Below are 13448 nucleotides of genomic sequence, written 5' to 3'. Positions count from 1 at the left end.
TATGAATGACATCACAGTTACCTCTTCACCACTACAAATAAGGGACCTTCTAGGAACAAATATTTGTCTGCATTGCAATCTTGACTACGACCTCATCATAACAAACTACACAAACTCTTCTTCTACTTCGTCACAAACAAATTCACACCTCAAAATGACCAACTACGAGCAGATCGCCAAGGAGGCCGAGATGGACCTTAACACCTACCAGGCCAAGACCGGCAACGCTCGTCCTCAGGACGTTGAGGGCGCTGGTGTTAACCCCCACGCTGAGAACAAGTTTGAGAGCGCTCAGGTTGAGTTTGGCGATGAGCTGAGCACAAACGCTGGCTACAACAAGCGCATTCCCCCCAGCGAGGGTGGCATCGTCGACGACAAGGGCCGGTAAGCATCATCCACCCAAACGATCACTTTCAATTTCTAACTTTTCCAGACAAGCCCGTGGTCAGCACTACGAGGGTGAGGGCGGTCCTCTCGACAAGCTCGCCAAGGCCAACGACGAGCGCGGCGGCCACAACGACAACGATGTTGTCGGCGCCAACGTCACGAAGACTTCCGGCCTCGGAGCCGCTGACGATCTCGCCTCCAAGGGCCAGGAAGCTCAGCGCGCAAACGTAGGTCGCAACCCTCCCGGCCCAGGTGGCTCTCAATTCAAGGGCGAGGACTACTACCAGCCTGAGAGTGTTCCTGACAGCATCTCTGCTGAGGGTAACATTGCTCCCGACAGTGTGATTGAGTCTAGCCGAGAAGCCGAGCGACCTTGAGCGACACTTAAAAAATGGAATGGAAATGGAATGAATGGTACGGATGGGTTGATAGCGGGCGCTTGTACGATATGATATGTTCATAATATGAACCGCCATGATTTACGACCTTAATATTTGTGCTGCTGTCGCATCGTGATGTTTTTATAAGTTGAGGTGAAGCTTCGGTGAATAAAATAGCCCCCACTGTGGTTCCCGCTAGAGCCGCTATCATTTAAAGCATGATCAACGTCATGAGGCCTTGGCCTTATCTCGTGACCGCCGCTAAATGTGAAACTTTTACGACTTCCTATCAGCAACATTGCAATTACAACCTCAACCTTTCCTCGCAAAACGTGATGTCGTGTGTGCTCTCAAGGCTGATACAAGAGTGCTGATTGTCGCCGCCATGTCCGGTATCTCACCGTCTGCCTCTGGATTACTCCCTATGCCAGGCGCGCCTTCGTCATCTTGGGCTGCGTACAAAGCGAGAGCTGCAGCTATCATGGGCCATCATGACACGAAGGTGATTGTAGCCTTTTGGCTTTTTGGTACAATCTTTCTCCCAAATCTCCTCGGCTTGTAGCTAACAATTGCTTCAGGCCTCATCAATAATGTCCTCTACGTGATCATCCTCTCCGCTGCCCAAGACCTCGTCGGTTCCATCCCCAAAGGCGTCGTCCTCCTCGCCGATGTCGTTCCCTCGTTCCTCACCAAGTTGATCGCACCGTACTTCATCCACCGAATACCGTATCGCATGCGAGTCCTCATCTTTATAGTGCTGTCCGTGGTTGGCATGCTCATGGTAGCCCTAACACCACGCACGCAGTCCGTCGCCATCAAGCTCGTCGGTGTAGTCCTCGCCAGTATAAGCGCTGGCGGCGGTGAGTTGAGCTTCCTTGGCTTGACGCACTTCTACGGCCCGATGAGTCTCGCGGGCTGGGGATCTGGGACTGGTGCTGCGGGTTTGGTCGGTGCAGGTCTCTACGTGATGTTTACGGATTGGTGGGGATTGAGCGTGCGTAGCAGTTTGCTAATCTCGGCGTGTTTCCCTGCGATTATGTTCATCAGCTTCTTTGTGATCTTGCCGCTTGGACCTCTGAGGGACGGCACGATTCGGAAAGACTACGATGCGATCCCGGATCTCGAGGATGAGGACGTGAACCACATGGATCAAGGCACTGCTTCGTCGGCGCTCTTGGCTCCTGGGCCTGGAGTCGCATCGACTGCATACTCTGCACATAACACGCAAGACACACTCACGATGCGAGACAGGTTGAAGAAAGTGAAGGTGTTGTTTGTCCCATACATGCTCCCGCTGCTACTGGTGTACGTGGCTGAGTACACAATCAACCAAGGCGTTGCTCCAACATTGCTGTTCCCCCTGGACGAATCGCCATTCGACGACTTTCGGGATTTCTACCCCATGTACGGGTTCCTCTATCAACTCGGCGTCTTTATCTCCCGATCATCTACGCCATTTATACGTATCCACCATTTATACCTCCCCTCGATGCTGCAAGTCGCAAACCTTGTTCTTCTCACATTCCACGCCGTATACTTCTTCCTCCCATCAGTCTACATCGTCTTTATCATAATATTCTGGGAAGGCTTGCTAGGGGGAGGTGTCTACGTCAACTGCTTCGCCGAGATCATGGAGAACGTGCCACCTGAGGATAGAGAATTTAGTCTTGGGGCAACGACTGTCAGCGACAGTGGTGGAATCTCTATCGCCGGACTTATTAGTATCGTGATGGAGACGAAGCTTTGTAATTATCAAGTGGCGCACGGAAGGGATTGGTGCCGTCGTATTTCTGCACAGGGTCATTGATTGTTGGGTTCGTCAGGCGTATTGAGCGTTGGGTAGAGCGAGTTTGTAGATATCGGTCGGCATTTGGTATAGAAATTCTGTTACATTCATTACGTGTCTCGCGACGTTCATCGCCTCGTTGACGTGAGCTCGACGCGTAACCTGGAGAAACATGCGTAATAAGCGAATACATTTTTCTCCATCCATGTCATGGTCACTGCCGATAAGCGATATCCCACTTGACCCCGTGCGAGGAGACAGAGTTCTCAACAGACTCTGTTCTCGAACGATTCAGGGGCTTCAAGATAAGTTTTTATACTAAAAGAGCTCCCCCAGTAATACTGTCACTGTCAGCTTACAGCAGCGACATCCTACAACAGAAAGTGGGCAAGATACAGGGAGCCATGACCAATAAATCGGAAACAGTCCCGGGGCGTCCCTTGCAAGGCGACGTTAAATTGCGAAAGATGGGCAAATTAAAAATCTGGATCTTTTGTCACGACGGGGCGGGGCATTTTCTCTGTCTAGCGGTCACGGCGCAGTTCAGAGATAGACTTTTTGAAGAAGGTTAATATTTAAAATAAGAAAAAGTTACGTTTCGTAAAAAGGTTATATAATTCACCAATGATAGGCGTCTGCATGAGTTACATTAGATCTGATTGGAATTAATGCATCGGGCGGGCTAAGAGTTTCCATGTTTAGATCGTGGCCCGGCAGATGGGCTGACGGGAAGACCGGCGCGAGACTTGAGTGTCACCGGAGAATAGGGCATTATCTTGCTCAGGTCAAGAAATATCACGCGATGTCTGCTACGTTGCTCGCTGCTCCTTTATACGAAGTTGAGGTGCAGAGATACGACCTCGCCAAGAGAAGGATAAGCACATCAACGGATAACGGCCTAGTGCTGACCGGCTTGGCAAGTTTCATCCTTATGAGGGCGTTGATCAAAATAATGCTGTGCAGTGCAGTACATGCTACGTGGTAGATAGTTGATGGCTGAAGGGTTCACTGACTCAAAGACAGATAGATCCATGAGGGAGGATGAGACCAAACATGGCCGTTCAAATGCTGTTAATTCCCGTCGGGAATCGTTCCAGGTTGGGGCTGAGGAGGATTGCGGCGGAGGAGGGCCGAGTCGGTGGAGTCTGGAGATAAAAGTAAAATCCATGAATGTTATCAGTGACAGGTCGTTTGTCCAGGTTCAGGTTCAGGTTCATTCTGCCAGCCGTGCATCCGTTTGTTCGTTTGTTTGTATGAACCCAAGTCGATATACAATACATACCTCGTTTATCTACAAAACTCAACAGTCGTAGAAAGTACCCACGATCCTCCAAGACATGCATATTCAAGGGACTGTCTTGTGACTTGTCTCTCATGTAAATCCTCTGTCTCAGCCCTTCAGCAGGGAGAACAAGCCTAAATACCTCCCAGCGCCGCCAAACATCGATAATCTTTGCAAGGGGGTATAACCTCATTCCTCTCTAACGGTAAGGGTTCTCCGCTGAACAAACCATGACCTCGGGCATTGTCCTTGGAGGAATTCAATGCGAGGGGCGATTTTTTATGGCCTCTATTCAAAATTACAAGCCAAGCCAAATTTCCGCCTAGCGAGACGTTGCAGGTAAGCTATTGTTTGATTGGTTAGATCACGACATGGATGACCATGCAAGCGGCTCCTCGACGGGGGAATGCCATTCAATGAGTTGATCGAGATGTATTCTGCAGGGGGGCAAAGAATATGGGAGTTGTCGATTATTGTTGGTTATTTTGCTGTGTTGCACTTTTGTTAACAGTGGTTGGCAGTTTTGATAGTGCTGATCCCTTAGCAGCGAGATGCAAGCCTTATAAACTCAATTCTCCAACCTTAGGAGGTTAACCAACTGGCTTGTTACATTGGATTGGACAACGTAATGACGCACTCTAGCAGAGAATAAAGGGGGACTCTGTGCAGTGAACCAGATCTAAGCTTACCTCACTAACAGCCATAGGAACAGAGCCTAGTGGCTGACTATAAGGTACTGTTTAAAGGGGCTGGCATGAATTGACCAAGATGACTTCTCCAACCTTGACAGTAACAGACAAGAAAGAAAAAAAGGAGACAATTTTCGAGTCCCAAGCCCCCCTGATTCACTTGGCATTGGATTGGCTCCCGCAAAAAGTGAGTTGATCCTTTTGAGGGTGTCCCGCCACTTGGACTCAGCCCCTCCCCGAAAACACGTTTAAAGCCGCCATGATCCATCCATTAGCGCAAACACACGCTAATTGTCACCCCCTGTAACCTGCAACCTACCTACGCCCGGGCCTTCATCTTCCCGCCTCCATAACTCGCTTCCCTCACCTCCAGCTCCTCCTCCTTCTCGTCCATCCCCCCAATCCACCCCTGTCCGCTTTTTATTTAATTTAATCCCACCTAAAGGCCATTCTCTCTCTCACTGTTTCCCCCCTGCTCATTTTCTGGCCTTATCAGAAACCAGGTTCCTCTTTTTTACTCAGCTTCTCTCTTTCTCTTCCCCTTCCTCTCCTCGCCTTTCTTCCTTCTTCAACGTTCGTCTTTCTTTCTTCTTCAACCTCCCGTAATTCTTTTATTTTACGTCGCGTGCGCTGAGAGGTTCGAGATTCTGGTTCTGGGTTTCTGCTTTCTTGTGTCCTTGTCGGCACCTTTCACTCACTCAACTCAATTCTCCCTGAACCTAAACGTCCTTTGGACTTTTATATTTCGGCACCCGTTGAGATAAACGCGTCGAGAGCGTTGAAGCTTGCCCACAATGTTTGGACAAGTGCGCACAAACCGGTCGACGGTCCTTATGGCCGGCACCGTTATTTTCCTGGTCGCTTTTGTTAGCCTGGCCTATAACCATCTCGACAAGTGGGAGCCTCCCGCTGACGTGTAAGTTGACTTGCGTAATCTAATCTCCGCGAAGACCGAAAAACTGACGAATTCGCTATAGCGCTACCGACACCGAGACATCCATCATTGGTGATACCCACGATGAGCCTCACCACGACGAGCCCAAGAAGACTGAGCCCGAGCAACCCGAGCAGCACGGCGCCATGTCGAAACCCGACCACCCTTCCAACGCCTCCACCGAGCTCGGCGACTACTACTTCAACTACATTATGAAGGCCCGCATCAGCCCTGCCGACAAGAAGTACGCTCCTTATGGCGCTTTCCCCATGGAGCTCCCCGCCGAGCCCAAGTGGACTGAGATGATTGGCGAGGATCTCTGCATTATCGATCTTGACAACCGACCTTTTGACGAGCCCGGTCAGATCTTCTCCCCCGGTCTGATGAGCTGGGACCGCGCTGACGAGACCCACGGTCTGTCCCTCGGTGTCCTGAACCACTGGCTCTATGGTGCGTACAAATCCTACCCGAGTCACCTTTCTGTGTCACTAACCCCTCAATAGCCAAGAACCACGGTTACAAGTACTACTACGTTGACATCACCGATCCCTTTGAGGATCGCCGCAACTCGTGGAAGAAGCCCCCGATTCTGTCCAAGATCCTCAAGAAGCACAAGGCCTGCATCTTCCTTGACTCCGATGCCGTCTTCCACCACCTCGACCTGCCCTTTGAGTGGCTCATGAACTACTGGCAGCTCCACCCCGATACCAACTCTCTCGCCCTTGCCTACGACCCTCACCACAAGAACAACATGGACAAGTTCGACAAGGTCTACCTCAACACCGGCTTCATCGTTCTCCAGAACAACGAGAAGACCTTTGAGATCCTCAAGGAGTGGGAGGACTGCCCCAACGAGGGTGGCAAGCACCCCGACTGTGTCGAGTTCCGAAAGAACCGCCCCGGAAAGCCCACCGACCAGGGTGGCTTCGGTACCTACATCCGCTACGACTACCCCAAGGACATCAAGGATCTCCCCTGCACTGAGGCCAACGGTTTCCCCGAGAGCCGATCTGGCTGCGACGGAAAGTTCATCAAGCATCTCTGGACCGGCAAGAAGGACCACATCAAGGTGGTCATCGGCCAGCAGGTCCCCGGTGCGCTGCTAGAGATGTTCCACAAACAGTTCATGGACGAGAAGCCAAAGTTCTTCATCTCTGAGCGAGACCTGATGGCCCAGAAGGATTAAATAAGTAATGAAAATGCTTTAATGAGACCGAGTACTAGAAAAGGCGGACATGATACGGACGGCTTTTGAAATCATCTTTTTTTTTAATAATTTTACTGTAAAACTTATACCATCCAGGAGAGAGAGGTGTAGGCAAATACCTCCTCTCCTCCCTCTGAAATTGGGGTTACTTGAAATGGGTGTTTATGGGAGTGTTAAGGGGTTTTTTAAACAAATGGCCTGAAATCGGAAACAATTTTTTTGTATGTTCAATGTGCATGAGAAAGAAAAGCTAGTCATGATGTCGTTATGAACAATAGGGATAGCATGAGTTTTGACGTTGATCATAAATTTCAGGTCGCGTGATAATTCTGGTGATGCTACCCTGTGTAAACAAATCAGCTCTTGAACGTGACGCAATTGAGTTTAGGGTCAGGAAGAGAATAAAGTTCGTTCCAAGTGATCGAAAATGAAATGTGATTCTCTCGGACCTATATAGGGTATGTTTCTGCCATAGACTGAGCAGAGGTTCAGTATGTTGCCAAAGGCCAGCAACCAGCCAGAGCTCTTCTCCAAGTCAAATCATTAAGTGAGTAGTGAGATTGGGACCCAACAAACGACAGATGAGACGATCTATTTGTAAGTGGCAATTAAAATGGTTGGATGAGGTATCTGAACTATCCGTTCAAGCCATAGACACTTCTGGGGGCTGATACGCATTCACCCTCAGAAATCTTCGTTCGGAGACAAACCTGACTATCGATCGTATTTTTTTTTGTCTTCGCTCTTCATTATTATCATGCCCTATTTAGCTACTGCACGAGAAAGCTTGTTCGGTAAGTGTATGGATGCGTGCTCTTCCTAGGAAGATATTCTTCCGTCGAGTTTGTTACCCGTGACTGTCAGATAGTGCTTCCTAACTCCAACAATGACCAACTGCCGAGCAGTTCTACATCGAGTCAAGGCCAATGCGGGGAAATCGAAGCTTGAGCTGCTTATTCTCCGTCGGGGTTTCCAAAGCCTATTCATGGTTTGCTAATGAACTATTGGACTTTCAGGCCTTTGCGACTTGCGTGGATGCGAATGCGACTATCCTAGTCAACACTAACTCTTACATGATAGCACGGAGGTGATTTCTAAGCTCTGTAGAGAAGAAAGATGATGAAATGTCGTATACGCCCTTGGGAGAGACCATTAACCGACGGGAATAGTGTTTGGCTGCTGGTTATATCGCAAATACAATGATGCCATACTTCCCATGATGGATAACCGAGGCATACAACATCAAATACTACCCCCAAAAGCTTTATAATCGGGCGAATCAACACAATTAATAGGTCAAGCTTACTGACGCGACTATGATCATTAATCCCAAAGCCGAGCTATTCGCAGCGACAGGGTGCGCGCGACCAACGGGCGTCGAGAAGCCGATCAGTAATCATACAAACAAGACGGGGAAATCACATAAATCCCCAACGCGGCACCATTTCCGCAATTTATAATGCCATCCGTATTTACAAATCCGTCGGGGTTTTGGCTGGGGGATAAAGGAAAGCGAAAAGAATGGAATTGAGGTGTTGGATCAAGTCATACTGAACATCATGGAGAAAATTGACGATACTGGTATTATGGGCGATGCGTCGCTTGGGAACGACTCTGCGACCGAGGGCGAGATTGAGGCTGCGAGACCGAAGGAGCAGGGTGAGACTGATGAGTTGGATTGGGATAATAGTCCTCATAATCCTTTCAATTGGCCGGCGTGGAAGAAGGCTCTTCAAGTCGTGATGCTATCCTCAGCAGGTCTTCTAGCGTACGTCCACCACATCCCAAGAGTACCTATCCAGACTAACATCTCAGATCAATCGGGACATCAATAATGAGTCCTGCTCGCAAAGAACTCATGATCGAATTCAACGTCAGCAGCACAGTCGCCCTCCTACCTCTAACACTCTACGTCCTCGCCCTCGGCTTTGGGCCTGTGATCGGCGGTCCGTTATCAGAAACTATAGGTCGTTACCCTATCTACGCAGCGAGTGTTCCTCTTGGTGCACTATTCACTATGGGTGCGGGCTTCGTGCATAATATCGGAGGACTGGGATTCCTGAGATTCATGGCGGGTTTATGCTGGGCGCCTGTATTGGCTGTTGCGCCTGGGACGTTGTCCGAGACGTTCACGCCCAAGAACAGAGGACCTGTTTCAGCGGTTTTTATCCTCATGCCATTTTTGGGTCCGGGCTTAGGGTGAGTTATGAAAAGGAAGTGTTGAGGATCTGACTGACTTTCTACTTAGACCGGTTATAGGCTCTTTTGTAGTGAATCGAAAAGGATGGAGATGGACACAGTGGACGTTGGTCTTCTTTTCAATACTGGCCATGATCATCACTGCCTTCTCGCACGAGACGTTTCATCCGGTTATCAAGCGGCGACTTATGAAGAAGAAGGGAATGAAGGTTGATCCTCCGCCGCCAATGGCCTCTCGACTCAAGATGTTTGCCCTTGTGGCAGTTGTTCGACCTATTCGCATGCTTCTCCTCGAACCGATCACTGGGTTTATTTGTCTATACGTCGCAGCAGAGTTTGGAACACTCTTCAGTTTCTTCGCCGCCGTGCCGTATACGTTTGGAAGAGTATATCAGTTCTCCATCGAAGAGTCAGGTCTCGTATTCCTCTCCATCGTCATCGGCTGCTTTCTCGGACTCATCACCGTTATCCTCTGCGACGTGTTTCTATATCGGAAACAAGCGCCGAAGTATCCTCCTCATCAGATCCCACCTGAGCATCGTCTTTATCCCTCCATGATTGGAAGTATCGGATTGCCAATCGGATTGTTCTGGTTTGCTTGGACAGCACGACCTGGTGTTTCTTGGGCAAGCCCCGCAGCCTCAATGATCATCTTTGCTTGGGGAAATCTGTGTGTCTTTGTTAGTACTATGCAGTATATCACCGATACATATCACGGGAGTGTTGTCGCAAGCGCTGCTAGTGCCAACAGTCTGGCGCGGTATGGATTTGCAGGAGTATTTCCCCTGTTCACGATTCAGAGTAAGTTTCCACGTCCATCTCTATTAGAACAGTCGCTAACGAACATAGTGTACGAGAAGCTGGGTATTGACTGGGCTAGCAGCCTTTTGGCCTTCGTGGCATTGGCCTTGCTGCCAGTCCCGTGGGTGTTATTCAAGTATGGCCCTAAGATCAGGGCCAAGAGCGCCTATGAGACAGTCAAGTTCAATTGAGATAGAGGCATTAAGATATGAGAAATGTGTTTCAATATGTTCTATAGAATTATAATACTCTAATAAAAGTCATCAGCACCAAGTCATGCCGCATTATCTCAGTTCTTAGGAAGCTGAATCAACTTGTAGTCCTTATCAAGGTAGTACCACAAATCGTACTTCGCCGGTCTCTCCGCAGCGGGAAGGACATTGGACATGGCAGGAATACCGAACTTCTTAGTAGCATCCTTACTCTTAACATAGCTCTTGTAGCTCTTGGTGCTGGTCTGGTTGTAGTTGATCTCATTGGAGTCAACCTTTCCGCGCACGAGGTCCTGCCAGTCGCCGTGGCTGCTCTTGATGGTCTTGGCCATGAACTTGGCATTTTGGTAGTCTCCTCCAACGATCTCAAGAACACTGTCGCCGCGGGCAACTTTGTAGTACTGATGGTGTTAGTGAGATTTTGGGGAGAAGGGGTGGGGAGCTTACGGTGAACCAGTTGTAGAAGGTCTTGGCTAGACCTGGGCGATACTTTTCGAGATCCTCGACGGCTAAAACTGTTAGGTTGGGTTGATCGGAGAGATGATGGTACTTACAGTCGACCAGAGCAGCGAGAGGGTCCTTGGTGTCAATGGCAATGACCTTCCAGTCAGTCTCACCACCCTTTACGCATCAATTAGCAATCGGTCTATATTAGCCGTGGGCAGGACTTACATCATTCAGAGCCAGACCTCCTAGGACTTTGACAGACTTGACCTGTCCAACGTGGGCAGGGCTATATAAAAGTCAGTCTTTGCCATGTCATTCGGGAAACAGCACTCACGCCTCAGTGATATCGAACAGATCAATGGGATCGTTGTCACCAGGGTATCCAGTGAAATCGTGGTCAAAGTTCGGACTCTCCCAGGTCTGGGGAATTGACCCATAGTGAAATGGATAAGACTTGTGAGGCCAGACACTCTCAACGAAACGGGGGGCCTTTTTCTTGTCATCATGGAAGATAGGGTCTTTAATCGGTCAGTAAGGAAACATGATTCGTGGTGTTAGGCCGTACTCAGAGGCTCATCGCGGCGAGTCTCGATCTTGCCGTCTGTCCATCGAGGAATCTCAACAACGTAGCTCACGATGCGATTGTTGCCCTTCTCAGGGTACAACGGAATATCATGCCAGAAAGAAATAGGCTGGCCATCTTTCTCCAGCCAAACACGCCAGTCCTGCATAATTCAGCAACCCTCCCCATTAACCATTAAAGACGACTTACAAGAGTGTTACGAGCACCAACTTCACGAAGCGTCAAGGAATCATAGTCAAACGCCTTCGCCCTCGACGCAAGCGAAGAACCGAGAGCCAGACAAGGCAACAAAGCCAACTGAACAATAAAAGACGTAGCTATCATTATGAGAGATGCTCGAGTGCCCGGAGAAAAAAGGTTTAAAGTTACATTGGGTTCCTTTTAAGCTTGATTCAAATAAAGCCAAGACGGATATAACTCGCGTGAGTGCTTTTGCGGCTCCTCGGTGTCCAAAAATGGAAGATCGTTATCGACGCGGATCGGATCGGGAGGTTTATAGATCCAACGACGATGCGGATTCGATGCACGTGGAGTTGGAGTGTAGATCTTGGAGGGGCTTTTGGTGTAAGTCCGTTGGTGGTTTTGGGGGTACACGTGGGGATGATGAGGATGGGTAATTTTATTGAGCTTGAGCTACTGCAGGCCAAGTTGACATGAACACCAATAACTCCATCAGAAGATATCATCTTGACTTGGTTATTCTCCCATGGAAGAGTAGTAATTGGTCTTTGATGGCTTGTGTTAATTGAGTCATCTCATTGGGTAATTCCAGCGAGTGATGTGGCTGGCTGTCCCACGTGCTTCAGCCAAAGTTGCGGGGTAAAAGTCAACACCACAAATATTGCATCGAGATATGTCGAGGAGGAATAAAGTGAATAAATAATACGGCAGCGTCTAATATGTATATGGTATAAGTTATGGTCCTAAGCTCGCGTCCAAGGCCCTTGCCGACGGCCCGTGTGACGTGGCAGATCGCCCACTAGTTCATCAATAGTCTCCCTCTGCCGGGTCGTCGCTATCACAATCTGGTAAGGCTAACGTCACGATAGTCTTCAGCTCTCAGCTCAATCGACCCAAACAAGGCATGAGCAACACTTCAGGAAGTCCAAGAGCTGATCACATACCATTCCAGCTTTTTTTCTCATCTTCAATTGAGATCCATTCGCTGAGCGATCCTCACCGATGCGGGGCTGGCCTCAATTGAGGTCCAAGCAACTGATACATGCACAGAACTGTCATACTCAGCCAGCCACTTTTATACGCTTTGATATGATCGACAATGAAGTCTTGATCCTCGATGTTGAGAAGGGAGAGTGAAAGGTATAAGAAGGGAAAAGATACACTGCAATTTCGAAGCAGTCTTGCCTCTGTGTCTGTCTCTGTTAAATCTAAAGTCACACAAGTGTCACCTACATACCTCGCCCAACTCAGTGTCAGTAGCTACAATGCTTCTCAAGATCCTTGTTTCCATCACAGCTGCCGTTGCAGTCACAGCATCAGCACTCGGTAAGCTACATGCACAACCCAGCAACACTCTCCACTAATTAGTGCCAGACAAGCCAGTTGGTGCTTCTGGCTGTCGGTGGGAGGGCACAGCTCCTTACTGTGAAGGCGAATGCGAATCTGGCTGGAGCGAGAGAGGACGCAGTCAATGCGGTGACGGCAGCTGCTGTTGGACAGGCAGCAAAGCCCTGTGCTGTGAAGACGAGGATGCCGTCCAGAAGTTGGTAAAGCAGCAGGACAAAGTTGGCGCTTCTGGCTGTCGGTGGGAGGGCACAGCTCCTTACTGCGCAGGCGAGTGTGAATCTGGCTGGAGTGAGAGGGGACGTAGTCAATGTGGTGATGGTAGCTGCTGTTGGACTGGCAGCAAGGCCCTGTGCTGCGAGGATGACGATGCTGCCCGGGATCTCTAGATTAGCTGGTATCGGGAAGCAAATCCAACTGTGTATTTAGCTAGTATGGTGATTCTTGGTAATATACCTTGCTGCTCTATCATGTTTTGTACGACAAGTGCCGTAAGTGTAATCACTTTGGTAGTTTTGATGAAGAAGTGATTGGATGTTTTGGAATTCTGGCTCATGATTCTAGATATTCTGTTGTGGTCAGTTACAGAGATTCCCTTCATCATACAAATAGTTACTGTAAAGTTCAAAGATGACGGCGGAGTGACCGAGTGGTTAAGGTGAAGCACTCGAAATGACGATATGCTTTGGTTTCGGCCGCGCAGGTTCGAATCCTGTCTCCGTCGCATGTTTTTTTTTTTTTTTCTTTCCCTCTTATGCTCTGACCAGTAAAGATGCCAGCACTAGCCTTTTTTTGTCGTGTTTGACTGGGGAAAATCGCCGGGTGAGATCCGCAATCCCGGTGTTAGTGAGCTTGTTCTTCTCTGAACTGACTGCCCTTGACGTTTTACAAATGTTGGAATTTTCGCTGTCGTCCTCTGAAGTATTCATCTCATTTCAATGCATCTATCGCCAATGATGTCTTCATCATTCGTCTAACATGTCGCACTTGAGACTCTACGAATCCATTGTTACGCCA

At 49.0% G+C, this 13448-nt stretch overlaps 5 protein-coding genes across 5 annotated transcripts; 4 read left to right on the top strand and 1 right to left on the bottom strand.

The window, feature by feature from the left end:
- Positions 1-154: 154 nt before the first annotated feature.
- Positions 155-2574, top strand: FTJAE_5700 (BTN1; the record flags this gene model as incomplete). Its single annotated transcript, XM_037352236.1, has 4 exons — positions 155-384; positions 434-726; positions 1061-1294; positions 1346-2574. The coding sequence occupies 4 exons, from the start codon at positions 155-157 to the stop codon at positions 2572-2574; spliced, it is 1986 nt and encodes a 661-aa protein (XP_037207193.1).
- Positions 2575-5318: 2744 nt separating this feature from the next.
- FTJAE_5699 (galactosyl transferase) lies at positions 5319-6644 on the top strand (the record flags this gene model as incomplete). Its single annotated transcript, XM_037352233.1, has 3 exons — positions 5319-5440; positions 5502-5908; positions 5962-6644. 3 exons carry the CDS (start codon positions 5319-5321, stop codon positions 6642-6644), a joined length of 1212 nt encoding a protein of 403 aa, XP_037207192.1.
- A 1580-nt stretch (positions 6645-8224) lies between these two features.
- On the top strand, positions 8225-9856 carry FTJAE_5698 (polyamine transporter 4; the record flags this gene model as incomplete). The annotated part of the gene is made up of 4 exons (XM_037352232.1): positions 8225-8433; positions 8481-8864; positions 8914-9665; positions 9714-9856. 4 exons carry the CDS (start codon positions 8225-8227, stop codon positions 9854-9856), a joined length of 1488 nt encoding a protein of 495 aa, XP_037207191.1.
- A 98-nt stretch (positions 9857-9954) lies between these two features.
- Positions 9955-11231, bottom strand: FTJAE_5697 (inorganic pyrophosphatase; the record flags this gene model as incomplete). Its single annotated transcript, XM_037352231.1, has 7 exons — positions 9955-10278; positions 10325-10386; positions 10432-10498; positions 10550-10610; positions 10659-10842; positions 10890-11049; positions 11097-11231. 7 exons carry the CDS (start codon positions 11229-11231, stop codon positions 9955-9957), a joined length of 993 nt encoding a protein of 330 aa, XP_037207190.1.
- A 1121-nt stretch (positions 11232-12352) lies between these two features.
- Positions 12353-12820, top strand: FTJAE_5696 (uncharacterized protein; the record flags this gene model as incomplete). Its single annotated transcript, XM_037352230.1, has 2 exons — positions 12353-12413; positions 12456-12820. 2 exons carry the CDS (start codon positions 12353-12355, stop codon positions 12818-12820), a joined length of 426 nt encoding a protein of 141 aa, XP_037207189.1.
- Between the last annotated feature and the right edge of the window lie 628 nt (positions 12821-13448).

The sequence above is a fragment of the Fusarium tjaetaba genome, assembly GCF_013396195.1.
Source record: "Fusarium tjaetaba strain NRRL 66243 chromosome Unknown NRRL66243_c0000109, whole genome shotgun sequence".
NCBI lineage: Eukaryota > Fungi > Ascomycota > Sordariomycetes > Hypocreales > Nectriaceae > Fusarium > Fusarium tjaetaba.
This window is presented reverse-complemented; position numbering and strand designations above follow the sequence as displayed.